This window comes from Heptranchias perlo, chromosome 6 (assembly GCF_035084215.1).
Source record: "Heptranchias perlo isolate sHepPer1 chromosome 6, sHepPer1.hap1, whole genome shotgun sequence".
NCBI lineage: Eukaryota > Metazoa > Chordata > Chondrichthyes > Hexanchiformes > Hexanchidae > Heptranchias > Heptranchias perlo.
The window spans coordinates 86,059,388-86,086,477 of record NC_090330.1 but is presented as its reverse complement, the minus strand read 5'-3'; the positions used below and the strand labels follow the sequence as shown (position 1 = coordinate 86,086,477).

Sequence of the window (27,090 nt, the reverse complement as noted above, 5' to 3'; positions counted from 1 at the left end):
TCTGTAACCTGTACAATTTCTCCAAAGACTTTCTGTGCTCCCATTAGGGTCTTCTTGGTACATCTGCTTTGTTACATTTGTCTCTGGCTGCACCCTGTTGTTGTGCCACCTTATGCAGGTGTATAAAATACCCACCAGTAAAGTAGATCAGACAGACCTCCCCACTGAGACCATGTCCTGATCACCAGCACACACTCCATCACTCTCAAACAATTTAAATGGAAACTGATAGTGCCAGCACCACAATAATGGATGTCAGCATTCCGGGTACCACTACATCCTCGGGTACAACTACATCCTAGAGCGCCACTACATCCTATAGCACCACAACGTCCAGGGGCACTACTACATCCTAGAGCGCCACTACATCCTAGAGCGCCGCTACATCCTGGGGTACCACTACATCCTAGAGCACCGCTACATCCTAGAGCGCCACTACATCCTAGAGTATCACTAAATCCTATAGCACCGCTACATCCTAGAGCACCGCTACATCCTAGAGCACCGCTACATCCTAGAGCACCGCTACATCCTAGAGCACCGCTACATCCTAGAGCACCGCTACATCCTAGAGCACCGCTACATCCTAGAGCACCACTACATCCTAGAGCACTGCTACATCCTAGAGCACCGCTACATCCTAGAGCACCACTACATCCTAGAGCACTGCTACATCCTAGAGCACCGCTACATCCTGGGGTACCACTACATCCTAGAGCACCGCTACATCCTAGAGCGCCACTACATCCTAGAGCGCCACTACATCCTAGAGCGCCACTACATCCTATAGCACCACAACGTCCAGGGGCATAACTACATCCCAGAAGGCCACTACATCCTAGAGCGCCGCTACATCCTGGGGTACCACTACATCCTAGAGCGCCGCTACATCCCGGGGTACCACTACATCCTAGAGCACCGCTACATCCTAGAGCACCACTACATCCTAGAGCACCACTACATCCTAGAGCACCACTACATCCTAGAGCGCCACTACATCCTAGAGCACCGCTACATCCTAGAGCACCACTACATCCTAGAGCGCCACTACATCCTATAGCACCACAACGTCCAGGGGCATAACTACATCCCAGAAGGCCACTACATCCTAGAGCGCCGCTACATCCTGGGGTACCACTACATCCTAGAGCACCGCTACATCCTACAGCACCGCTACATCCTAGAGCACCGCTACATCCTACAGCACCGCTACATCCTAGAGCACCGCTACATCCTAGAGCACCGCTACATCCTAGAGCGTCACTACATCCTAGAGCGCCGCTACATCCTAGAGCACCGCTACATCCTAGAGCGTCACTACATCCTAGAGCACCGCTACATCCTAGAGCACCGCTACATCCTACAGCACCGCTACATCCTAGAGCACCGCTACATCCTAGAGCACCGCTACATCCTAGAGCGCCACTACATCCTAGAGCACCGCTACATCCTAGAGCGTCACTACATCCTAGAGCACCACTACATCCTAGAGCGCCACCAGATCCAAGAGCACCGCTACATCCTAGAGCGTCACTACATCCTAGAGCACCGCTACATCCTAGAGCGTCACTACATCCTAGAGCACCACTACATCCTAGAGCACCACTACATCCTAGAGCACCACTACATCCTAGAGCGTCACTACATCCTAGAGCGCCACCAGATCCAAGAGCACCGCTACATCCTAGAGCACCACTACATCCTAGAGCACCGCTACATCCTAGAGCGTCACTACATCCTAGAGCACCACTACATCCTAGAGCACCACTACATCCTAGAGCGCCACCAGATCCAAGAGCACCGCTACATCCTAGAGCACCACTACATCCTAGAGCACCACTACATCCTAGAGCGCCACCAGATCCAAGAGCACTGCTACATCCTAGAGCACCACTACATCCTAGAGCACCACTACATCCTAGAGCGCCACCAGATCCAAGAGCGCCACCAGATCCAAGAGCGCCACTACATCCTAGAGCGTCACTACATCCTAGAGCACCGCTACATCCTAGAGCACCACTACATCCTAGAGCGCCGCTACATCCTAGAGCGTCACTACATCCTAGAGCACCGCTACATCCTAGAGCACCACTACATCCTAGAGCACCGCTACATCCTAGAGCACCACTACATCCTAGAGCACCGCTACATCCTAGAGCGTCGCTACATCCTAGAGCACCACTACATCCTAGAGCACTGCTACATCCTAGAGCGTCACTACATCCTAGAGCGCCACCAGATCCAAGAGCACCGCTACATCCTAGAGCACCACTACATCCTAGAGCACCACTACATCCTAGAGCGCCACCAGATCCAAGAGCACCGCTACATCCTAGAGCGCCGCTACATCCTAGAGCGTCACTACATCCTAGAGCACCGCTACATCCTAGAGCACCACTACATCCTAGAGCACCGCTACATCCTAGAGCACCACTACATCCTAGAGCACCGCTACATCCTAGAGCGTCGCTACATCCTAGAGCACCACTACATCCTAGAGCACTGCTACATCCTAGAGCGTCACTACATCCTAGAGCGCCACCAGATCCAAGAGCACCGCTACATCCTAGAGCACCACTACATCCTAGAGCGCCACCAGATCCAAGAGCACCGCTACATCCTAGAGCGTCACTACATCCTAGAGCGCCACCAGATCCAAGAGCACCGCTACATCCTAGAGCACCACTACATCCTAGAGCGCCACCAGATCCAAGAGCACCGCTACATCCTAGAGCGTCACTACATCCTAGAGCGCCACCAGATCCAAGAGCACCGCTACATCCTAGAGCACCGCTACATCCTAGAGCACCACTACATCCTAGAGCACCGCTACATCCTAGAGCGCCACCAGATCCAAGAGCACCGCTACATCCTAGAGCGCCACTACATCCTAGAGCACCACTACATCCTAGAGCGCCACCAGATCCAAGAGCACTGCTACATCCTAGAGCACCACTACATCCTAGAGCACCACTACATCCTAGAGCGCCACCAGATCCAAGAGCGCCACCAGATCCAAGAGCGCCACTACATCCTAGAGCACCGCTACATCCTAGAGCACCACTACATCCTAGAGCACCGCTACATCCTAGAGCACCGCTACATCCAAGAGCGTCACTACATCCTAGAGCACCGCTACATCCTAGAGCGTCGCTACATCCTAGAGGACAGCTACATCCTAGAGCGTCACTACATCCTAGAGGACAGCTACATCCTAGAGCACCACTACATCCTAGAGCACCACTACATCCTAGAGCAACACTACATCCTAGAGCGTCACTACATCCTAGAGCACCACTACATCCTAGAGCACCACTACATCCTAGAGCACCGCTACATCCTAGAGCACCGCTACATCCTAGAGCACCACTACATCCTAGAGCACCACTACATCCTAGAGCAACACTACATCCTAGAGCGGCACTACATCCTAGAGCACCGCTACATCCTAGAGCACCACTACATCCTAGAGCGCCACCAGATCCAAGAGCGCCACCAGATCCAAGAGCGCCACTACATCCTAGAGCACTGCTACATCCTAGAGCACCGCTACATCCAAGAGCGTCACTACATCCTAGAGGACAGCTACATCCTAGAGCACCGCTACATCCTAGAGCGCCACTACATCCTAGAGGACAGCTACATCCTAGAGCGTCGCTACATCCTAGAGGACAGCTACATCCTAGAGCGTCACTACATCCTAGAGCACCGCTACATCCTAGAGCACCGCTACATCCTAGAGCGCCACTACATCCTAGAGCACCACTACATCCTAGAGCACCACTACATCCTAGAGCACCGCTACATCCTAGAGCACCGCTACATCCTAGAGCACCACTACATCCTAGAGCGTCACTACATCCTAGAGCACCGCTACATCCTAGAGCACCACTACATCCTAGAGCACCACTACATCCTAGAGCACCGCTACATCCTAGAGCACCGCTACATCCTAGAGCACCACTACATCCTAGAGCACCGCTACATCCTAGAGCACCGCTACATCCTAGAGCACCGCTACATCCTAGAGCACCACTACATCCTAGAGCACCACTACATCCTAGAGCACCGCTACATCCTAGAGCACCGCTACATCCTAGAGCACCACTACATCCTAGAGCACCACTACATCCTAGAGCAACACTACATCCTAGAGCGGCACTACATCCTAGAGCGCCACTACATCCTAGAGCACCACTACATCCTAGAGCAACACTACATCCTAGAGGACAGCTACATCCTAGAGCGTCGCTACATCCTAGAGGACAGCTACATCCTAGAGCACCACTACATCCTAGAGCAACACTACATCCTAGAGCGGCACTACATCCTAGAGCACCGCTACATCCTAGAGCACCACTACATCCTAGAGCACCACTACCGCTACATCCTAGAGCGGCACTACATCCTAGAGCGGCACTACATCCTAGAGCGCCACTACATCCTAGAGCACCGCTACATCCTAGAGCACCGCTACATCCTAGAGCGGCACTACATCCTAGAGCGCCACTACATCCTAGAGCACCACTACATCCTAGAGCGTCACTACATCCTAGAGCGCCGCTACATCCTAGAGCGCCACTACATCCTAGAGCACCACTACATCCTAGAGCACCACTACATCCTAGAGCACCACTACATCCTAGAGCACCGCTACATCCTAGAGCGGCACTACATCCTAGAGCACCGCTACATCCTAGAGCACCACTACATCCTAGAGCACCGCTACATCCTAGAGCACCACTACATCCTAGAGCACCGCTACATCCTAGAGCGTCACTACATCCTAGAGCGCCACTACATCCTAGAGCGCCACTACATCCTAGAGCGCCGCTACATCCTAGAGCGTCGCTACATCCTAGAGGACAGCTACATCCTAGAGCGTCACTACATCCTAGAGCACCACTACATCCGAGAGCACCGCTACATCCTAGAGCACCACTACATCCTAGAGCACCGCTACATCCTAGAGCACCACTACATCCTAGAGGACAGCTACATCCTAGAGCGTCGCTACATCCTAGAGGACAGCTACATCCTAGAGCGTCGCTACATCCTAGAGGACAGCTACATCCTAGAGCGTCACTACATCCTAGAGGACAGCTACATCCTAGAGCACCGCTACATCCTAGAGCGCCACTACATCCTAGAGGACAGCTACATCCTAGAGCGTCGCTACATCCTAGAGGACAGCTACATCCTAGAGCGTCACTACATCCTAGAGCACCGCTACATCCTAGAGCGCCACTACATCCTAGAGCACCACTACATCCTAGAGCACCACTACATCCTAGAGCACCGCTACATCCTAGAGCACCGCTACATCCTAGAGCACCACTACATCCTAGAGCACCACTACATCCTAGAGCACTGCTACATCCTAGAGCACCACTACATCCTAGAGCACCGCTACATCCTAGAGCGCCGCTACATCCTAGAGCACCACTACATCCTAGAGCGCCACTACATCCTAGAGCACCACTACATCCTAGAGCACCACTACATCCTAGAGCACCGCTACATCCTAGAGCACCACTACATCCTAGAGCACCACTACATCCTAGAGCACCGCTACATCCTAGAGCACCACTACATCCTAGAGCACCACTACATCCTAGAGCACCGCTACATCCTAGAGCACCACTACATCCTAGAGCACCACTACATCCTAGAGCAACACTACATCCTAGAGCGGCACTACATCCTAGAGCGCCACTACATCCTAGAGCACCACTACCGCTACATCCTAGAGCGGCACTACATCCTAGAGCGCCACTACATCCTAGAGCGCCACTACATCCTAGAGCGCCACTACATCCTAGAGCACCACTACATCCTAGAGGACAGCTACATCCTAGAGCACCACTACATCCTAGAGCACCACTACATCCTAGAGCACCGCTACATCCTGGAGCACCACTACATCCTAGAGCACCACTACATCCTAGAGCACCGCTACATCCTAGAGCGGCACTACATCCTAGAGCACCGCTACATCCTGGGGTGCCACTACATCCTGGGGTATCACTACATCCTGGGGTGCTACTACATCCTGGGGTATCACTACATCCTGGGGTATCACTACATCCAGGGGTACCACTACATCCTGGAGCGCCACTACATCTGGGGTACCACTACATCCTGGGGTGCTACTACATCCTGGGGTGCCACTACATCCTGGGGTGCTACTACATCCTGGGGTGCTACTACATCCTGGGGTATCACTACATCCTGGGGTGCTACTACATCCTGGGGTATCACTACATCCTGGGGTATCACTACATCCTGGGGTGCTACTACATCCTGGGGTGCCACTACATCCTGGGGTGCTACTACATCCTGGGGTATCACTACATCCTGGGGTGCTACTACATCCTGGGGTGCCACTACATCCTGGGGTATCACTACATCCTGGGGTGCTACTACATCCTGGGGTATCACTACATCCTGGGGTGCTACTACATCCTGGGGTGCCACTACATCCTGGGGTATCACTACATCCTGGGGTACCACTACATCCTGGGGTACCACTACATCCTGGGGTACCACTACATCCTGGGGTACCACTACATCCTGGGGTGCCACTACATCCTGGGGTACCACTACATCCTGGGGTACCACTACATCCTGGGGTACCACTACATCCTGGGGTGCCGCTACATCCTGGGGTGCCGCTACATCCTGGGGTACCACTACATCCTGGGGTGCCACTACATCCTGGGGTACCACTACATCCTGGGGTACCACTACATCCTGGGGTACCACTACATCCTGGGGTGCCACTACATCCTGGGGTACCACTACATCCTGGGGTGTCACTACATCCTGGGGTGCCACTTCATCCTGGGGTACCACTACATCCTGGGGTGCCACTACATCCTGGGGTACCACTACATCCTGGGGTACCACTACATCCTGGGGTGCCACTACATCCTGGGGTACCACTACATCCTGGGGTACCACTACATCCTGGGGTACCACTACATCCTGGGGTACCACTACATCCTGGGGTGCCACTTCATCCTGGGGTACCACTACATCCTGGGGTGCCACTTCATCCTGGGGTGCCACTACATCCTGGGGTGCCACTACATCACACCGCATGACAAAAAGACCACCATAGATGATTCATACATGTAATTTTTTTTACTCTGTTTAAATGTTACCATCCGTAAGTGAAGCGTATACATTGCATAAATAAGTGCGGCATGTGACACTGTTAAGTACAATGCTGAATGAGACTAAAATAATTATTTTAAAATAATATGTCGCCTGGATTTCACTCATGGCATGTGTTGGATTCAAATATCTTGTGTAATATCCTTTATATGTATGTGTATTTTTAATTGCTGCATTATTGATATTTGATTAAAACTGCCAAAACTTTTCATTATCTTTAGTATAATTCCCTGAAGTCTGCTTCTTATTCTTACAGAATTCTTCAGAGAACTCTTGGAAAATTCTGAGAAGTCGCTGAATGACATGTTTATACGGACATATGGCCGATTGTACATGCAGAATTCTGAAGTGTTCCAGGATCTTTTCACAGAACTAAAGCGGTACTACACAGGTGGCAATGTAAACCTGGAAGAGATGCTCAACGATTTCTGGGCTCGTTTGCTGGAACGTATGTTCCAGCTGGTAAACCCACAGTACCATTTCACAGAGGACTACCTCGAATGCGTCAGCAAATATACTGACCAGCTCAAGCCATTTGGAGACGTTCCTCGAAAGCTGAAGATACAGGTGACAAGGGCTTTTATTGCAGCTCGGGCCTTTGTGCAGGGTCTGACTGTTGGCAGGGAAGTTGCCAACAGGGTATCAAAGGTAAGAGAAGAATTCCTTCAGTTTGGATATTGCACATGCCATTCACAAAACCTAAATGTCATCTCCACATTGACTGGCACCATGACACAGTAGTATTTACACTTTCACCTGCCAATTTAGAGGTGTACAGATTTAAAGCATTAGCATTCTAATAAACATTTCAGTATAGATGCAGGAAAAATAAAAATGGCTGCAATTTTCAGGACTTAATTTAGAAATGCATAGAAGTTACAACATGGAAACAGGCCATTTGGCCCAACCAGTCCATGTCGGTGTTTACCCTCCACACAAGCAAATAGTGCAAATCACATTTATCCATCCTGTTTTCCATATCCCTTATAGAAGTTACATCAAGATCCTGTTTAATATAATAGATCAATATGTAGTTCTCAATGTTCACTTGGCATATTTTATTTACAACGGTCAATATTAAAATTTTAATATAATTACTGATGGTATTGAATCGTACATTGGCAGAGTAAATCAATATATAAGGGTTAATTTTGTGCTTAAAGCTCCAATGTTGCACTGCTTAATGCTCAATTCCTTTGTTGAACATTTTCCTTGCCAGTTGCTCTGTTTAACGATGCCTTCCAACATGTAAATTCCTTCTTCTAGAAGGGATGGACCCTTTCCTCCTCTCCTCCTGTCTGCTGAAGCCAATGTAAGTCAGTTGAGGTGATCTTCCTGTGGGGGAGAGAGACCAGGATGGATGAAGATACTTCGTTTCTTAGGGTCTCCTTTAGCTATCAGGGAAATATGCAGAATTGACTGGGTTTTGAATCTATTCTGCAGCTAGACAGCAGAGTCCTGGGAAGGGGGAGAGAGGACAGCCAAAAATGACTAGGACCAATTCCATCTTTCAAAAGTGCTCCTTCTGTTAACTGATCATGGAAGAGCATTGACAGCACGCAATGGAAGTAGATGGATACACAGTAAAGGAGGAAGTGTTCTAAATGGATGCATTTCTTTTATATATAAGATCATTAGTAAAGTAGTGCATCCTCAGGTGGCTGATGTTGTCAAACTAATTGCTCCTCCCAGATCAGGACTACAAACAGGCATGGTGGTGAACCTATCATATCTCCATACGTGACAAAATTTGTTTACCTATAGTCTGGCAGGTATGACTCCATGATGCAGTGGAATGATTAAATTATCGAGTACTCAGCAGTCTCAGTGCACCAATGTCAGTAAATGGACATGGAGATATCCCTTGTAGTTGTAGGATGTCAAGCAAGCTTAGTTGGAAGCTCGAAGCCAATTTTTTGAAGTGATGCACAACTTCGAAAATCATTTCTCAGCCAAGTGAAATAGGCACATGGGGCAATGAAGTAAAAATTAGGTCTGTCCTGGAAGTAGGACTAGTGCCAGTTGGTGAGTGTAATGTAGAAACAAGGTCAGACTGGAAAAAGGCAAAATGTACTCTACTCTCTATACTGGCTCACTTCCCAGAATGTTGACAAGCAGTATGTTGTGCATGGGTTCCTAAAATATTTCAGCCATCCACAATTCTACATCCACAACCCTAAACTCTTCCATAGGCAAATAAACAGTAAATGGGTAGTAAGAGGTGGGGTGGGGCCGATTAGGGACCAAAAAGGAGACCTACGCATGGAGGCAGAGAGCATGGCTGAGGTACTAAATGAGTACGTTGCATCTTTCTTTACCAAGGAAGAAGATGCTGTCAAAGTCACAGTAAAAGAGGAGGTAGTTGAGATACTGAATGGGCTAAAAATTGATAAAGAGGAGGTACGAGGAAGGCTGGCTGTACTTAAAGTAGATAAGTCACCCGGTCCGGATGGGATGCATCCTAGGTTACTGAGGGAAGTAAGGGCGCTAAATTGGGCCGTGTCGCACCCATTGTTTCGGCGCTACACGGCCTCTCTGACATCCAAGATGGCGTCTTGGATGCGCACGCACGTTTCCAGCGTGATGGTGCCAGACGCCATCTTAGTATAGGAGTTAGCGCATGCGTGAATACTGAACGCTGGAAAGCATGTAAAGTAGGGATAAAATGCATGCAATCAGTGTGCAACGCTGATTAAAGGTGATAGACACCGTTTTGGACCTTAACGCTCAACTCCACACATAGTCTTAACCCCGATCATCGAAACGTTTCTTACAGTACCTGAAGGACCCCCCACCAGTGCTATTTTAAGGGGCCATGCAAGTGTTGCAGGTTAGTTGCTGGATTATTGCTTCTGGCTGCTGGAGGAGTAGGAAGTGTTTTTTGAAGCTCCCTATTCTTACTGAGAGTTCCTACACTACTTTTGAGAGAGGTTTGGCAGGTGCTGCCTTACGGGTCGGAAAGTTACAACCATGGTTGAACAACATTCTGCCAACCATGGGTGGTCTCCCGCTGGGCATCGAGCACAACTGGGAACATGCAGAGCGGCCACGCATAGCTGGTCAAGCTGCAAGGAGACGGAGGACGAGGAGGCGCAGGGCACTGAGCAGGAGGCCCTACTGAATGAGAGCCTTCCGGAACCAATCCTCTTACCTCAACATGACCGAGGAGGATTGCATCCGATGCCTGAGGTTCACCAAGGAAGCCGTCACCGAGATCTATCAACTGGTGCGGCCACAACTGCAGCCTCAGAGCAGGGCGAGGACAGCATTGCCTGTGGCTGTGAAGGTCACCATGGCACTGAATTCCTACGGCTCAGGAGCATTTCAGGTCTCTGCTAGTGACATGTGCAACATCTCACAGTATGCAATGCACTGCTGCATAAGGGAGGTCACAGACGCACTGTACCACATGAGGAACAGGCTCATCACCTTCCCTCTGCACAGAGACAATCAGAACGAGCAAGCATGGGGGTTCGCTCGCATTGCTGGCTTCCCCATGGTGCAGGGTGCCATTGACTGCACACATATTTCCCTGCGTGCCCTGCACATCAACACAGCCATCTTTGTCAACCAAAAGGGCTTCCACTCCCTCAACGTGCAGCTGGTGTGTGACCACACGCATCGAATCATGGAGGTCGATGCCCGCTACCCTGGGAGTAGTCACAACGCCTTCGTCATGCGGCAGTTCAACTTGCCAGCTATCTTTCACCTGACTCGGCAAGTCAAAGGCTGGCTACTGGGCGACAAGGGCTATCCCCTCACGCCGTGGCTCATGACACCGGTCAGGAACCCACGCACACATGCACAGCAGGCCTATAATTAGAGCCATGATCCCACACGCAACATTGTGGAGCACACCATAGGCCTTCTCAAACAATGCTTCCACTGCCTGGACCGGTCTGGAGGAGCCCTGCAGTACTCCCCTGAGTGGGTGGGCAGATTTGTGGTGGTATGCTGCCAACTGCACAACCTCGCCATCATGAGGGACCAGCCTTTGCCACCAATGAATGGAGAAGACCCTGAGCCAGAGGTGGAGGAGGAGGCAAAGGAGGAAGAGGCGGAGGAGCAGGAGGTGGAACAGGCTGAGGAGGAGGAGGAGGAGGGGGTGGAGCCAAAAGAGGAAGTGGAGGAAGACGCAATGTTGCAACAGGAACCACACACCTTGTCTGCAAGGGCTGTGCGTGCTCGCCTGATCCGTGCCCACTATCAATAATTGGAACTACATCCCCCAACTCAGCACAGTCCTACACTCCCCACCTTTCCGCTACCACAAGACAATCAAATCGCCCTCCATCTGATTACACATTGGTGTCCCTCTCAGCTCATTGCATAAATGAAAACCACCACCAAATGCAAAATCATAGTCTCATTTATCAATGAATAAATGAAATTATGCAAACAGAACAGAACTATTCACCCTTGTGTATTCCCTGAGTGCCTTTCGTTCGTGTGCTTTTACCTATCCTCGTGCTGCTACGGGGTGCTTCCCCAGTGGCTGGAGCATGGGTGGTGGGAGGCTGTTGCCTTCAATGGAGGAGCGTGCAGATGGCCTTGGAGGATGACCTCGAGCAGCTCTGGGCCTGGAGGGCCCTGCTTCAGACTGCACCATCGCATGGGCTGCAGCAGTCTGGCCTGGCTGGCTGAGAGGCAACAATTGGCGGAGTGGCAGGGGTGGGAGCAGGAAGGCTGTCATCCTGAGAGAGCACAGCAGGTCGGACTGCCATGGCGCCACAGCCACTCACCCAGGGCGGCACCTCAGCAATCCTGGTGATCGGCTGGAGAATGGATTGCTGGAGTGCTGTGACGCCCTGGAAGCCCCGTTCCACAGTGGTCCCCAGAGCCACGATAGCAGCAGTCTGAGCTTCCAAGGCAGCAGCCTGAGCTGCAAATGCAGCAGTGAGACCTTGGATGGCAGATGTTTGTGTTGCAATGGAACCTGTGACATCAGTCATCAGACGCTGCATCGTGGTGGGTTCCACAGGTGTGCTGATGGAGGTGACCACCCGTTCCATGTTGGAAAGGATGGGCTCCAAGCTCTGTGCAAAGCCCTATGCCAAGTTGGAGCTGGACTCCTCCATGCCCCTTCTCATTGTGCGCAGGCTTTCTGGCAAGTTTTTCAGTGCCCCAAGCATTTGGTGGTGTACGCCCATAAGCCGTCTTCTGTAGCCTGGCCCATCGAAGTCCTCATCTGACTCCTCTGCAGCAGAACTAGTGAGCAACCTCGCCCTCTGGTGAGCTGGGACCTGTGGTATCCGTTCCTTCCACCCTGGCTCTTGCGCACTTGTGCTCGGTGTCTCACCACGTACAGATCCCTCCTCTAACCTAACCTCTAAAGGACGCGCAGTGTCAGTCACTGAGCTGGTGGAAGCAAATGTCAGATCAAGTGACGGTGTGGCTTCAGTGTTCTCCTCCTCCTCGGACAGTGCCACCACTAATTACAATGACAAAGTGAAACAGGTTGAGTTGTGGAATGTGGAGTGGAGCAAGTAAGACGTGTGTGCTGACAGCATGTGCAGCAGTGAGTCAGAAATGATTATGGGAGGGGGGAGATGTGGAAAAGGAGATATGCAGATATTCAGAGACCCCCTTCATTGGGACCTCCAGCGCGGCATGTTGTGACGGCTGCAGCGACGGCCCGCCCAATGATCCTAAGCACTTTCTCCTCTAGGGGGTGAGGACGTGTAATCGTGCCCGTCCACCCTCAGGTCCCTCCTGTTGCTGGCTGTTATGCGCTACCTTCTCCTGCAAGACAGAGGACAGTATGTCAGTGAGTGTCCTGCAAGTTGTGTGGGTGATGTGCCTGTCATGGTAGAATAGCTGCCAGTTTGTGTGACTTGTGAGTGGTGAATGTGTGTCCTGCAAGTGTGGTACTATGTGCGGGTGAGATGCAGCATGCCAAGTGTAGCATTGCATATGGATGGGCAGTGTTTGTTGGTGGGTGGGTGACGGGGAGTGTGATGCATGGAGCAGTGGTGCAGTTGGTAGGATGTGCCACTTGACACTTGCATTCACTCACCTTGACCACTCGTGTCAAATCATTGAACTTCTTTCAGCACTGCACCCATGTGCGTGGTGCAGTGCACTTGGCATATACTTCCTGCGTCATAGCCTGCCAGTGCCTGCGGAGCTGAAGTCTGGAGGGTCTCCGGCCACCCTATTTGTACATGTTGGCCCTCCTTTCGTCCACGCCTTCCACCAGGGCCTCCAGAGCATCATCAGAGAAGCGTGGAGCCCTCTCTTGTGCTGGTCCAGCTATTCTCGTGGCCACCTTTCCCTCCTGCAAGTAAGCTGAGTCATTTGCAATGTGCACCTGCACCTTTAAGAGGTGCAGGCTGCTGATGATGTGCGCTGTGCACGCCCCATTTCCAACTTCCCCATTCTCCGTGCAGCCTCTCAGCAGCGCGGGTTGCGCTGGCTGAATGGAGATATCATGGTAAGTAGCATGCAGCACGAAGTTCACGTGCTGCCTGTGTAGTGTCCATTGGACGCGGGGTACTAGCGCATCGCGCTACCCCTGCCCGAAATGGACCCTTATCCAATTTTTTTTTCCCCCTATGAGTGGAAATTGCAGAGATGCTGGCTGTAATCTTCCAATCCTCCTTAGATGTGGGGGAGGTGCCCGAAGACTGGAGAAATGCAAATGTTACACCCTTCTTCAAAAAAGGGTATAAGGATAAACTCGGCAACTACAGTTTAACCTCCGTGGTGGGGAATCTTTTAGAAACGATAATCCAGGACAAAATTAAGAGTCACTTGCACAAGTGTGGATTAATAAAGGAAAGCCAGCATAGATTTGTTAAAGGCAAATCATGTTTAACTAACTTGATTGAGTTTTTTGATGAGGTAACAGAGAGGGTAGATGTTGTGTCGATGGACTTTCAAAAGGCATGTTGATGGACTTTCAAAAGGCATGTGATAAATTGCCATATTTTCTGCCTTTGCTGTTTTTCAGAATTCCACTAATTACATCATAATATTGTTCTTCATACTGTTGCCATTAGTAACATAATAGTTGTGGGCAAAAGTCATTCTTTGAGGAGGACATGAGTGAATATAGAACAAATCCACAAACATTTCATAAGGAAGGGAAAGCGAGAAGTATCATTTTTGTCCCAAAGTGAAGGATATTGGGCTGCCAAACCGAACCTTACAGATCAGGAAGCCCCCAAGTTCTGTGGTGAGTTAGCTGATCTCAGCCAGATGCACTAGGGTCAGTTCAATTCGCTTCAGTAGCCTTGGTTAGGAATGGGAAATCAGCCTGGTGGTAGCCCTAGGGGTAGCGGCAGAAAAGTCCCAAAATGTCAGGGTAGAGAAAGAGGGCCTGCTCTACTTCCACTTTGTTCCCCAGCACAAATCTTTTTAGATTGGCCATCCTCTTCGGGGTTCTTTCACCCCTTTAAATTGGTGCCCGCCTCTTCTAATGCTGCAGCACCCCAGAAATCTTGCAGCCTCACAACAGCGAGCAACCTTTTGGTGTCGGAGGTTCTGTTGACATAATGCTGTAAGTATGGGAGTGGCTTTGTTGTATAACTGAAATTGGGGTTTGAGATTGACCTGAGCACACAGCAATATTCAGCCACTACTAACTTTTCCTGGGTTATCATCAGACTGGCGGCATTGTGTAATCTTATGCAGGAAGCACCAGGTAACAGTGGAGCCAATTGGAAAATGTGTAACAGAAACGTTGCTGCCTCCTACGAAGCACAAGATATTTACTTAAATGTTGGAAATTATATGGACAAGTAAGCACTTCATACTGAAGGTGTTCCCTCTACACTTTTCCTCTCCTTCAAATGAAGCAAATAATTACAAATGAACACATTAAGATGTCAGTTAATTAACAGGTAAAGGTCAAATTGAATGGAAAAATGTCTGCTTGTATTCATGTGCCATCTGGCTATCTGGCACCCTCTGTGACCTTGATCTCAACACACAGTCTGACTTTGTTCACACCAAAGCTCACTAAAAGGTCAATCCTGCATATTTTGTTTTGTGCATTCATTTTAAGAAAAAGCAGATGTTTAGAAACAGTGGTACAAGAGCAGTAGAAAGTGATAAACTATTCTCCCATTTGTATCATTATTCTGAGTAATGATCACATCCTGAGACAGATTCATGCAAATGAGAAAAAAAAAACAGCTTTTTGCTTTTTACTGTTTTGTTAAAGGTTGATTATGAGAAACTTGTGGAGAATTACACTGGGGGGGAAGAGATAAACAAGAATAGTGAGTATTGAACTCCAGGTCAAACCCAGTGTTTGTCAGCTTAAAGACAGGAATGTTGAAATATTGGCACAGCTTTCAGAGAATAGGGTCATAAAAGTTAAATCAACAAGGTTGTAATGCACAACAAATTTAGAGAAGTTGACACTTGTAAAAACACAAATGTTTTCATCCACATTAGTCCTCCAGAAAATGTAGTTCCTTTGGCCACATGCAGCGCAGTCCATTGACTGGTTATCGAGCATAAAAACAGGAACACTATTGCCATTTCCAGTGTCCTGTACGGTTCTCCTGCTCGTTTGCAGTTTAAACTTTGCTCTCGTGTGTGTCTTCAGTACATGAGCAAGGCAGTTAGAAGTATAAAATCTTGTGCAAAATATAAACTGCTGCATTTCTTTTGGTATTAGATTGTTAAATATATTCATACATGAATTCCCAATCTGGACTCTCAGGAAGCAGAGCTCCCCACCAGTTGTGCAAATTCTTAAAGTTGCCTCTTGTAGCCTAGAAAATTCTATTGCTGATATGAACATACATTTCCTATATTTGTATAATGCTCCATTAAAATATCAAATAGAAGAATGTCATGAACACATGAAGCATTTGTTTGCTAGTATTATTGATAGTATATTTCAGGCTCATTTTGTGAATATAGTTTCCTTTTAAACTTGTCAACTGAAAGGACTAAATGGTCTATAAATTCAGCCGAGCACCACCCAGAAAACAGGCGCTAACTGGCCTACTAGGCCCCCAATATGTCAGGCAGGAAGTGGGCGCACATTTCCTGCAGGAAATGTAAATATTCCATTATCTTTCCTACACCGACTGGTCTATGGTTCCCTGGACTTGTTTTATCTCCCTTTTTAAATATAGGAATAACATTAGCTGTCTGCCAGTCCTCTAGCATTATTCCCATTTTTAATGAATTTTTATGTTATATATATGCCTCTGCTGTCTCTTCCTGAGCTTCTTTTAGTATGCACGGATTCAAACCATCCAGACCAGGGCTTTTATCCTTTCTAAGTTTGATTAGTTTATTAATTATCTCCCCCCTTTCTATCTTAAATGTCTTGATATCTGTTTTGATCTCTTCTTCTAATGTCATGTCCTCCCTGTTAATCTCCCTGGTAAATACTGTGGCAGAGTAATTATTCAATATTTCTGCCATTTCACTGTAATTACCTGCAAGTTTATCTTGTGCATCCCTTAGTGGTCCTATCCCTATCCCGATTTTCCTTTTGTTATTTATGTATCTATAGAATACTTCACTATTTCCTTTTATATGTAGGGAATTCCTTATTTTGTGTGATTCTTGGACACCGGATGAATAGTCAAGTAAAGAGAGTCACCCTCACGGTAGTTTTGTTAATCAAAAGTAATTATTTAATGATATTATCATTCATACGAGCATTCACGGAGCAAAATCAAACCATACAAGTGACTTACCTTTATAAAATCCCACTTTATACTTAATTCGCAACATTATTATGTAATGACTTAACAATTCATACACACATCAGGCAAATCATTAATACATATACAAGCTTTAAACCAAGAATTTTGCTCATCAGGCCTGAAGGTTGATCAGCTCTTCAGAACTCGATGTCCTCTTCTTCTTGCGTGAAGTTCATCTGCAGTGTGCGTTCCTTGTGACTGCCGGATGGCGAAGAGAAGAGAGAACCACCCCCCTGCCGTTCTTCTCTCAAAATCTTCTTTTTATATTGTTTTTTACCAATAGGACGTTGGATTGGGGACAGTCATTCTTTTTGTCCAATTGCTCCCCGTTGCTATACCTCAATCGTTATCATACTCCAATGATTGACAGTTTAGGCTTTGATCATGTGACTGGAGACCCTTTGATGTAGAAAAGACCATGGGCTCAATTTTGAAACGGAGCCGGGAAGGGTTCGGGGGGGTCAGTTTGAGGTTGGGAAACCCATTAGTACGGGTTTCCTGGATGTCCTTATGATTTTGACGTAAGGACGTCTTTTTTTTTTGTCGATTTCCTGTCTGACTGACCGGCTGATTGACGGGCTGGTCTCAGTCGGATGGGAGACCAGCCAGGGAGAGGACGTCTGCAGGTAAGTCTTTGTTTGCGTGGAGGGGGGGGTGCGAGGGCATAGGTGGGCAAGGGGCATAGGTGGGCACATGTGGGCATAGGTGATCACGGGGGCCACGAGTCACGGGGGATGGGATCGGAGGTCAGTCACAAGTGGGGTGGGATTGGGAGTCATCGCGGGGGTCCATGATCGTTGAGGGGGAGGGTCGGAGTCGGGGGGGGGGGGTTAGGGTCGGAGGATCGGGGTCAGAGGTGGAGAATGGGGTCAGATGATCGGGGGTCCGGGATCGGGGGTCTGTGATCGGGGGGGGTGTCCGCGATCGGGGCGGGCCGCAATCGAGGCGGAGGGTCGGTGCAGGTGGGCTTGTTGGGCCTGGGGGAAGCACTCTTGCTCCAACGGGCCCACAAGTTATGCCTTTGTGGGCACTTACTTGCAGTCTCGGGCCTTCTCGCCTCCTTTCACGAGGCGTAAAGCAGAAGGCCCGGGATACCTGGCCCCACCCCGGGGGTTGAAATCAGGAATTAGTTAAAAATGGAGGCCTGAAGCCTCCTTGAAAGGTTTTAAGACCAACCTCCTGCCTTGTTGCCTTTTCTAACATTACCCCCTGCCGTGTTGAAAAGGTTGTGCTTCCAAACACCTGTGTGTTTTGAAAACCTGACAACACTTTAAGCTCAATATTATCCATCTAGCTTATTTATTTAATAATCTAGATATCTATCCGCAGTACAATATCTTCAATCCCGAAACTCACACTTCTCCAATGCCATCAGCGTTTGCGAGAACATGGTTTACATTACTGTGTTTGCAGGTTTCCAAATGTCTTTGTTTAAAAGGGATACAGTTAACCACTTTTCTTCAAATATCTTTTGTTAAAGGGGTTTTGAACCGCACATATATTCCTTGATAATTTAATTTCGTCATTCCTCTTTGCTTTCCTAATTTTTTTTTACTCCTTTCCTAACCTCTTTGTACTTCCTTTTGTCATCCTCTCCTTTATTGTCTTTGTCAAAGCTGTACCTTTTGCTCAGTGCTCAGGGAGAAATTGTACAGTTTGCTACTTCAAAATGTTGCACCTACTTGCTTATCTGCTTCAAGGAAATAAATAATTTGGGAAGTGTCCATGACAATGCAAACTCTGTCTGGTCTGTTGGAAAGAATGGGCTTGATGGACCAAACAGCTTTTACTCATTCCATAGTTTCTAAAGTTATTCTCAATAAATTAACTTATAATTGGATTGTATGAAAAGCACATGGCAGTTCATTGACATGTTTCTTATAAATGACTGTCTAACATTGCACAAGACTTGTACTGTAGCTTTAGTTTATATCATCAGGCCACTTTCTAAATTCAGTACTCCTTATAGTGCCAACTATGGTTTGACCATAGTTGGATATTAGAATGAAGGCAGCAATATAACAAAGTCTGCACCTCAGAACTTGATCTCCTGATACTAAAAATAGACGTCAGCCATAAGTTTCCAAAACTGAATTTCGAATAAAGCCATTCATGCAAGTACTTTTATCCACAATGTACTTATTATTCTACTTTCACAGTGCACCATTGAAATGTGTTTATGTAGTATGTATAGTAATTATTTCAAGCTAGTGCAGTAAAATAATGGATTCAGGAACAGGACATGAACAGAACAATATTGAAATATAGTGCCTATGAATGCAAGACAGTAGTAACAACAGTTCAATCACTGCAGGGTGAGAATAATCCATGAGCTCTATTAAAGTACTTAATAATGTAGTACCGTCTCTCCACAACCTAACAATACAGCAATTTTCCACCTCACTGATTTTCTGTGCTATCTTAAGGGAATTTAAAACAAAGTCTTTATTGAAGATTGCTTTCTTCCCTTATTAGTTATCATGAACTGCCAGTTTTTGCTGCCATAAGCTGAAATGTTGTCAGGCAGCAGATTTGTGCCCTTCAAAACCTGTCTGTCAAATCTTGTGCTTGTCTGACTTGTGTTCTGTTGCAGTGAATCTAAGAGTAGATTTGGCTTCCATGGGCTTGGCATCATCAAGATTATTGCTTGGCTCAGCAGTAGCACCAGTGACATATCAAATGATTTCTTCTAGTGCCATTTTTATCTCAGTTGGCAAAGCAATGCAACATGATTATTCACACTTATAAGCTGTTCAGCATCAGTGCAAGACTTGCCTAACACATTGAATCATGCCTCTCATTTCATCCACATACGCACAAAGTTTGAGCACACTAATCAGTCCCAATCTCACTAATACCTACTGTACAAAAACAGAGCTCAGAAACAGACTAGAATCAGAATCTCTGAGAATTTTAGTGCATTGCAGCATTTGATTACTAAACTCCCGTCCATCTTAATGTTGCTTGCCTGAGAACGCAACTGGCTTGTTCCAAGTACATATCTGGCCCGTTGCCAAGATGACCTACTTCCACTTATGCCTCTACCTCACTCCACCACTGCTAAAATATTCATTCATGGCTTTACCACCTCAAGACTTTCCACCTTCCCCATCAGCTTGGGGGGAGGGAGCAAGGCCAGGGGTGGGGGAACTCCTTATGCTGTATAGACCCTAAGCTCTGGAATTCCCTGCCCCACCCTCCGCAGACTAGCTAATCTGGAATTCTCCAGCCCAAGCTCTTTTCCGCACAAAATTCTGCGCACCCAGCATTCTGTCCTCACCCAACTCCGCTGACTTTCACTGTCCCAGTAAATCAGCTTCAAGATCCTCATTCTCTTTTTCAAATTGTTGCACAATTTCACCCCACCCAACTTTCTCCAGCCATCTGTCGTTGGCCAAATTCTCCATTCTGCTGATTCTGGATTACTGCTTCTCTCCTTCCTTTTCAGCTTCACCATCAGAGACTGGTCTTTTTGCTGTTATGCCCCTGCCTTTTGGAACTTTATTCCTAAACCACTTTATCTTGCTATATCTCCTCTTGTGCTCTCAACATTTTCTCAGAGGAAAATGTTGCGAGCGCAAGAATTCTATTTTCTCCCTCTTTATCAATTTTTTGGTCATCCTTTGCTGGTTTCTAAAACTCTCCAAATCTTAGGCTTACTACTCTTCTTGGCAACCTTATAAGCCTCTTCTTTAATCTAATACTATCCTTAACTTCTTTAGTTAACCACAGATGGATCACTTTTCCCGTTGAGTTTTTATTTCACAATGGAATGTATATTCGTTGAGTATTATGAAATATTTCTTTAAATGTTCGCCATTGCTTATCTACTGTCATACCTTTTAATCTAATTTCCCAATCTGCCTTAGCCAACTCGCTTCTCAAACCTATGTAATTGGCTTTGTTTAATTTTAAGACTCTAGTTTCGGACTTAAGTACGTCACTCTCGAACTCACTGTGAAATTCTATCATGTTACACTCTTCCCCAGAGGATCCCTTAGTAAGAGATTACTAATTAGCCCTGCTTCATTACACAAGACAAGATCTAAAATAACCTGTTCCCTGGTTGGTTACATGACATATTGTTCTAGGAAACTGTCTTGAATGCATTCCGTGAACTCGTCCTCTAAACTACCTTTTGCCAGTTTGATTTGCCCAGTCTATATGAAGATTAAATTCCCCCACGATTATTGCATTATCTTTGTTACAAGCTCCTCTTATTTCTTGATTAACACTTTCTCCAAAGGTATAACTACTGTTAGGGGCCGATAAACTACTCCCACCAGTGTTTACTGCCCCTTGTTATTTCTTATCTCCATCCACACTGATTCTACTTCCTTATCTCCTGAGCCAAGATCCTTTTGCACTACTGTCTTTATGTCATCCTTTATTATTAGGGCCCCCGCCCCCCCACCCTTTTTCATTTTGTCTGTCTTTTCGAAAAGTCAAGTACACTGGACAATTTAGTTCCCAACCTTGGCCACCTTGCAACCACGTCTCAGTAATGGCTACTAAATCAAACCCATGATCTCATTGAATGGCGGACCAGGCTCGAGAGGCTAATTGGCGTTCTCCTGTTCCTATCTTCCTATGTTCCTATAATAAAGTTTCAATATTCTACAGGGAGTGGGCTGGCTAGCTAGAAGGGGCACTGACAGAGTGGCAGGGGTGGGACAGGAATGCTGTCATCTTGAGAGAGGACAGCAGGTTCATGGACTCAGTGCTGGAAGAAGTTCAATGATTTGACATGAGTGGTCATGGTGAGTGAGGTCAACTGTCAAGTGGCATCTCCTATCAACTACACAACTAGCCACATCCACTGCTTCATGGACTACGCCCCCCATCACCGATCTACAAACTCTTTCAATCAGTACTCAACTCTTCCAATCAGATGCTTCTTCTCATCCTCACACATTACTACTATTGCAAGCCACACACCCACAACTCACAGGTCACACACAACCATCCATTCAACCATGGCAGCCACATCATCCAAACATCTTGCAGGACACTCACCGATGCACGGACTGCTTTCTTGCAGGAGAAGGTTGCGCATAACAGGAGGCAGCAAGTGACAGTGGCTCCATGGAACATGAACCTGCTGACCCCTCTCAGAATGACAGCATTCCTTCTCCCACCCCTGCTACTCCGCCAGTGCCCTTGCTGTTGCCTGTCAGCTAGCCAGCCCACTCCCTGTAGAGTATTGAAACTTCCTTTTAGGAACATAGGAAGAAAGGAATGGAAGTAGGCCATTTAGTCCTTCGAGCCTGTTCCGCCATTCAATGAGATCATGGTTGATTTGTGACATAACTCCATCTACCCGCCTTAGCCCCATATCCCTTAATACCTTGGGTTAACAAAAATCTATCAATCTCAGATTTAAAATTAACAACTGAGCTAACATCAACTGCCATTTGCAGAAGAGAATTCCAAACTTCTACCACCCTTTGAGTGTAGAAGCATTTCCTAACTTCACTCCTGCAAGTCCTGGTTCTAAATTTTAGTCTATGTCCCCTTGTCCTAGTATTCAAGTATAGGAGATCTCCAAAAACAGGTACAAATGCATCAGCAGACAGAAGCAATAATCAAACAACTAACCTGTAACTCCTGCATGATCCCTTTAAATAGCGCTGGTGAGGGGGTCCTCCATGCTGTTTAAGACCCGTTCAGCTGTGCGAGGTTAAGTCTGTGAGTTGGCTGGACCGTTGAGTTCCAATTTCGCAACTGTCCCTTTAAATCAATGTTGCACACTGATCTACAGCATACTCTCCCTACTTTACATGGCGCCAGCATTTGTTATCTGCGCGTTCGCAAACGCCTTTACCAATATGGCGTCCGGCGCACGTCATGCTAGAAGTGTGCATGCACATTCTAGATGCCATTTTCAGAGTTTAGGAAGCCGTGTGACGCCTACAAAACAGGCGATGCGTGGCCTAATTTAGCCCCCATAGAATTTGACAGCACAGAAGGAAGCCATTCAGCCCATCACATCTGTGCCAGCTCTCTGAAACAGCTATCCATTTAGTGCCTTGCAGTGTGATTAACTACATCAGATAATGGCTGTATGTCAATTTTTTTCCCTATCTCCTTTTTTAAAGCCTTTCCATTTTGGCTTTCCATTCTTGGTTCAAGCAGGAAGATATGTAACCCAGATGCTGCTTAGTAAGTACCTGCTAGGAGATGCATAAGAATGACCTGAGATGACTGGCCCAGTGATATCCCTACCTTCACTGCTTTTACATTCTACATACCTGTCCAAGTTTTCAGTGCACGCAAGAAAAATAGGTGACTTCTCCAAGTCACTTTTTGTGTAAAAGGCTCAGTGTGGTCTGGCATTAGCAGTTTTAAAGAGGCACTGAGGCCAAAAATCTGTGGCTCTTCTGACTGGAACAGCTGCAAATTACATTGGTCCCGGTCAGGGATTCTGCAGTACCCTCTTTGGGGCAGAGCTTCTGTCTACTCTAAACAAGGACATCGGCTTGGGGGGAGGGGTCGAGGCCAGGGGTGAGGGGGAACAACGTATGCCATTTAGGTTGTAAGCTCTGGAATTCCTTCCTGTTACCTCTCTGCCTCTCCACCTCTCTCCTCTCCTTTAAGATGCACCTTAAAACCAGCTCTTTAACCAACGTGTCCTAATATCTCCTTCTTTGGCTCGGTGGCAATTTTTGTCTGATCACGCTCCTGTGAAGCACCTTGGGATGTTTTACTATGTAAAATGCGCTATGTAACTGCAAGGTTTTGTCGTTGCTGAGAATTCCTGCTTTCCCAGCCTTCAGAGAGGCGTAAGTAGGGCCCACTATGGGGTCCAGGTCAGGAATGTGGCCTGGCCCTCTGAAGGAAAATACTCAATTATCTTAGAATTATTTTAAAGAGGCCCCTTTCCAGTGGGTTGGGAAAATCTGAAGCCTCACACCCGCAGATTGATACTCCTCTGCTGGACCTTCTAGGCCCTCGGCATGCGAGCAGCCCACATGAGGCCTTAGTGGTTTGGGTACCCCATTCAATGCAAAACAGGGACCTCTGCCTGACCCTGCTAACTTTGGCGGGGTCGGCTGTGCAGGTCTCAGGCAGGCACAAGTCAATACTTGTACTGGGACACATCTTACCCCCCACCCCCATGGATTTTCAGGCGTAAAATTGGCACAACGATGACAAATTTAGCCGGAAGAAATCCTGAGTTGCATTTCTGCCAGGACCGCTGCCAGATTCGTCAGGGCCTCTTTTTAGGCGACCACATGCAGGCCTCATTTCCCGTCCAGTCCCTGAAATTGGTGAAAAATAGTCAAAACTTGCCTTGCAGCAAGCTCCAGCTACTTTTTCAGGCTCTATGGCAGCCTAACCAGCAGTCCTTAAAGGGACCGTTGGAGGCCGCGGAAGAAGCCTGCAGTAAGTATTTTTAACTTATCTTAATAGTTGGGCCGGTGCTGTCTCGCGCTCCCCCTCCCCCCGCCCAAATTGCCTCTTCCTCACCCCCCCCCCCCCCCGGCCCCAACTGCCCCCATGGACTCACCTGTGCGCCTCAGCTGGCATCCAAACCAGTGGGACACCCATTTGGCAACCACAGGTCGCTGCAATTATGATGATGAAACTCAAGGATAAATTTAGAATGGTCCTCGGATCTCTCCATTCTGACGCACCTTGGCTGCGCATCTCACGGATCACATTCAGATTCTGGTGCTAATGAATTTAGGCCCCTCTGTGTTTAGACCTGCAGAGAGAGAGCAGCAGAGTTTACGTGCACCATTTTCATCAGTTCCAGCAGACACCAAATCTGAGTGATTGCCAAGCTTCTTCAATATACATGTGGGATTTCTTATATTTCCCCAATTAAGTTAGACTTCAGTCTGTCTGTAGCATCTGCACGAAAGGTAATTGTTGCTTCATCCATTTTTTAGATTCCATTAAATACTTTCCGTAGACACTAATGATTTGTCAGATGATATCATGAAAAATATGCCTCTTTCAGCTGTTTGACAGTCTTACTTTCACTCACGTTCATTGCTTTGTTTTCCAGATGAACTCTCACCACAAATAGCAAGGGCGAAAATCCTGGGGTAGATTTTTGTCTTCTTTGCCCGGGCGGTTGCCTGGCGGAGCAGATCACCCGCCTGATTTTCATTCCATTGAAATCAACAATGGGAGGGTGATGTGCTTCACCAGGTTAGCTTATCATTTGGGATTTTATTTCAATAAAGCCCAGGAATAATGAAGGTTTTGTGCCCTGCCAAAGTTGAATTTCGCCCCAATTATTTTAGGTTGGATTTTCATTTGTAAAATAGCATTTTTTATTTTGTTCTGTCACTCAGACCCAATTTAAATTTAAGTAACAACAGTTAACTGGTTATTTCATCTGTATGCTTCGAGGTGGATGTGGTGTTTCAATAGAATATAATTGAGCCTCTGTGATATCCCTGGTTAGATTTTGGTGGATTTGTGTTGCATAGCCCTTGGCATCAATTATTTGTTAGTATATAGATTTTCCTCATTCCATTTTCATTTAAATTGTAAGGAATCATTGCATTCACAGATCATTTGCTGTAATTAAGGAATCTTTTGGACCAGTGCTAGTACAAGTGCTTCAGAGAGAGGGATCTCCAGGAAAGGTGGAGTGCTTTTTGTATGAGAGAGAGAATAGCGGAGCTACTGTTTATGCAGGAAAGATTCACCAAGGGGAGCTCACTGACAAACTGGGATGTGCAGATAATTTTGTTTTATTTTCAACAATTTGATTTTAAATTATTGAAGTAATCTTTTTCTCTGCAGAAGCCACATTGCTTGGAGGCAGTGGCTCATTTACATTGCTGCATTTCCAAGCCATTCGTTTTCACACTGAAGCCTCTATTCTTGACAATACCTATTTCAGCCTTGAAGGTGGAGCAGTAATGATCATGGAGTTCTTCAATACTGTGCCACTTTCATTCAACCAAACTGGCAAGATATATTTTTCCCACCTCCTCCCAACTATTTCCACAAATACATTCTAGGTGATATCCGCCATGAAAGAAACTGTAGCCAGGAAGTGGAGCAGGTTTTGGTCAATATTTCACTTGAAACCTCCATATTTTAGACAAATGTAAATTTAAGGGCTTAAAACAGGTTCTCTGACTTTGAACTAAATATTGGGATGTTGACCCAGGCAGATTTTAATCAAGGTGTGGAATGCCATTTGATCAGCAGCAGCAGCTTTGGGACTAGAATTGGTGAGCCGTCAGCCACCAGGATACATTCTCATTAATGGACATTGGAAGTGGAATTAGAGAGATTAACGACTGTTGATGTTCACTCCAACTGTGTTCTCAAATTTGCAGACTGTAGTGATCCTGTATTATTTTTCATATATTTTATCTACTTCAAATTTTAATATTTGGGGAAGTATAAAGGAGATATTTTATTTAAAAACAAATAACATTGACACTATGTTACGTGAAGTGAATAATCTTATCTAATCTGATGTTCACCTGCAACTAGATCAGTTGTATAAAATACCAGCTATTCCTTTCTGTCGCTGTGTCTAATATCGAAAACCCTTCTGGTGGGAAATAATTGGACCTCAACCTCCTTAAATCCTTTTGACAGCCATTAATTTCATGTGGGTTTTGCTGCATAGACTGTTCACGCAGTAGAATGAGCCCCTGCAAACATATTCAAGTTATTATATTCAAAGAAATCAGTGAGGAAGTGAGCCTTGTCAGTTGTAGCCTGTTACAGATGTGATAGTAGCAGAGCACCTGTAGTCATATACAAAGCAGCTGGAAATGCTGTTCAAATTGTCAAGTTGAGTTATCTTTGCTTTATAACTTCATAGGGAGCCAAGATGTACCAGATCCTTGCATTATATTTCAAAATGCTGCTCCCACATTCAATCTGTTGCAGAAAGAGAATTCAACAAGAGGTTTTGTAGCAATGACTTTTGAATGTTTAAAAATTGAGCAGTGATGGGCAGAGATAAAGGAGATGGTCGCATTAAGTGTTCTTACATTCTCAAAAAGCCTCATGTTAGCCTAACGTGTTACAATTACACTCTGTCAGACTTGTGAATATCTTAGTTTTAAGTTTTATCTTCAAAAAAAGACATTTCACAAGCCAACATATGCAAGGAAACTTTGGAAAGGTAAAAAACTCTAAAAATAAATGTGAAATGTAATCTATGGGATGATGAAGGAATCATCCATTTCATGTTGCACTGATATTGCCTTTATTGTACCTGTTAAATAAATTAAATCCTTCTCACTGG

At 46.8% G+C, this 27,090-nt stretch overlaps 1 protein-coding gene and 1 long non-coding RNA gene across 2 annotated transcripts in view; one reads left to right on the top strand and one right to left on the bottom strand.

Annotated features, from left to right (window-relative positions):
* gpc6a (glypican 6a) overlaps nt 1-27,090 on the top strand; it is a 1,048,968-nt gene that overhangs the window by 557,559 nt on the left and 464,319 nt on the right. The window contains exon 3 of the mRNA XM_067986490.1: nt 7,436-7,827. Coding sequence (XP_067842591.1) covers nt 7,436-7,827 — 392 coding nt within the window. The remainder of the gene's footprint in view (nt 1-7,435; nt 7,828-27,090) is intronic.
* LOC137323085 (uncharacterized) overlaps nt 8,168-27,090 on the bottom strand; it is a 31,063-nt gene continuing 12,140 nt past the window's right edge. Inside the window, exons 2-3 of the long non-coding RNA XR_010963298.1 lie at nt 24,367-24,564; nt 8,168-8,514 (exon numbers count right to left, since the gene is read on the bottom strand). This is a non-coding gene — a long non-coding RNA (uncharacterized lncRNA). The remainder of the gene's footprint in view (nt 8,515-24,366; nt 24,565-27,090) is intronic.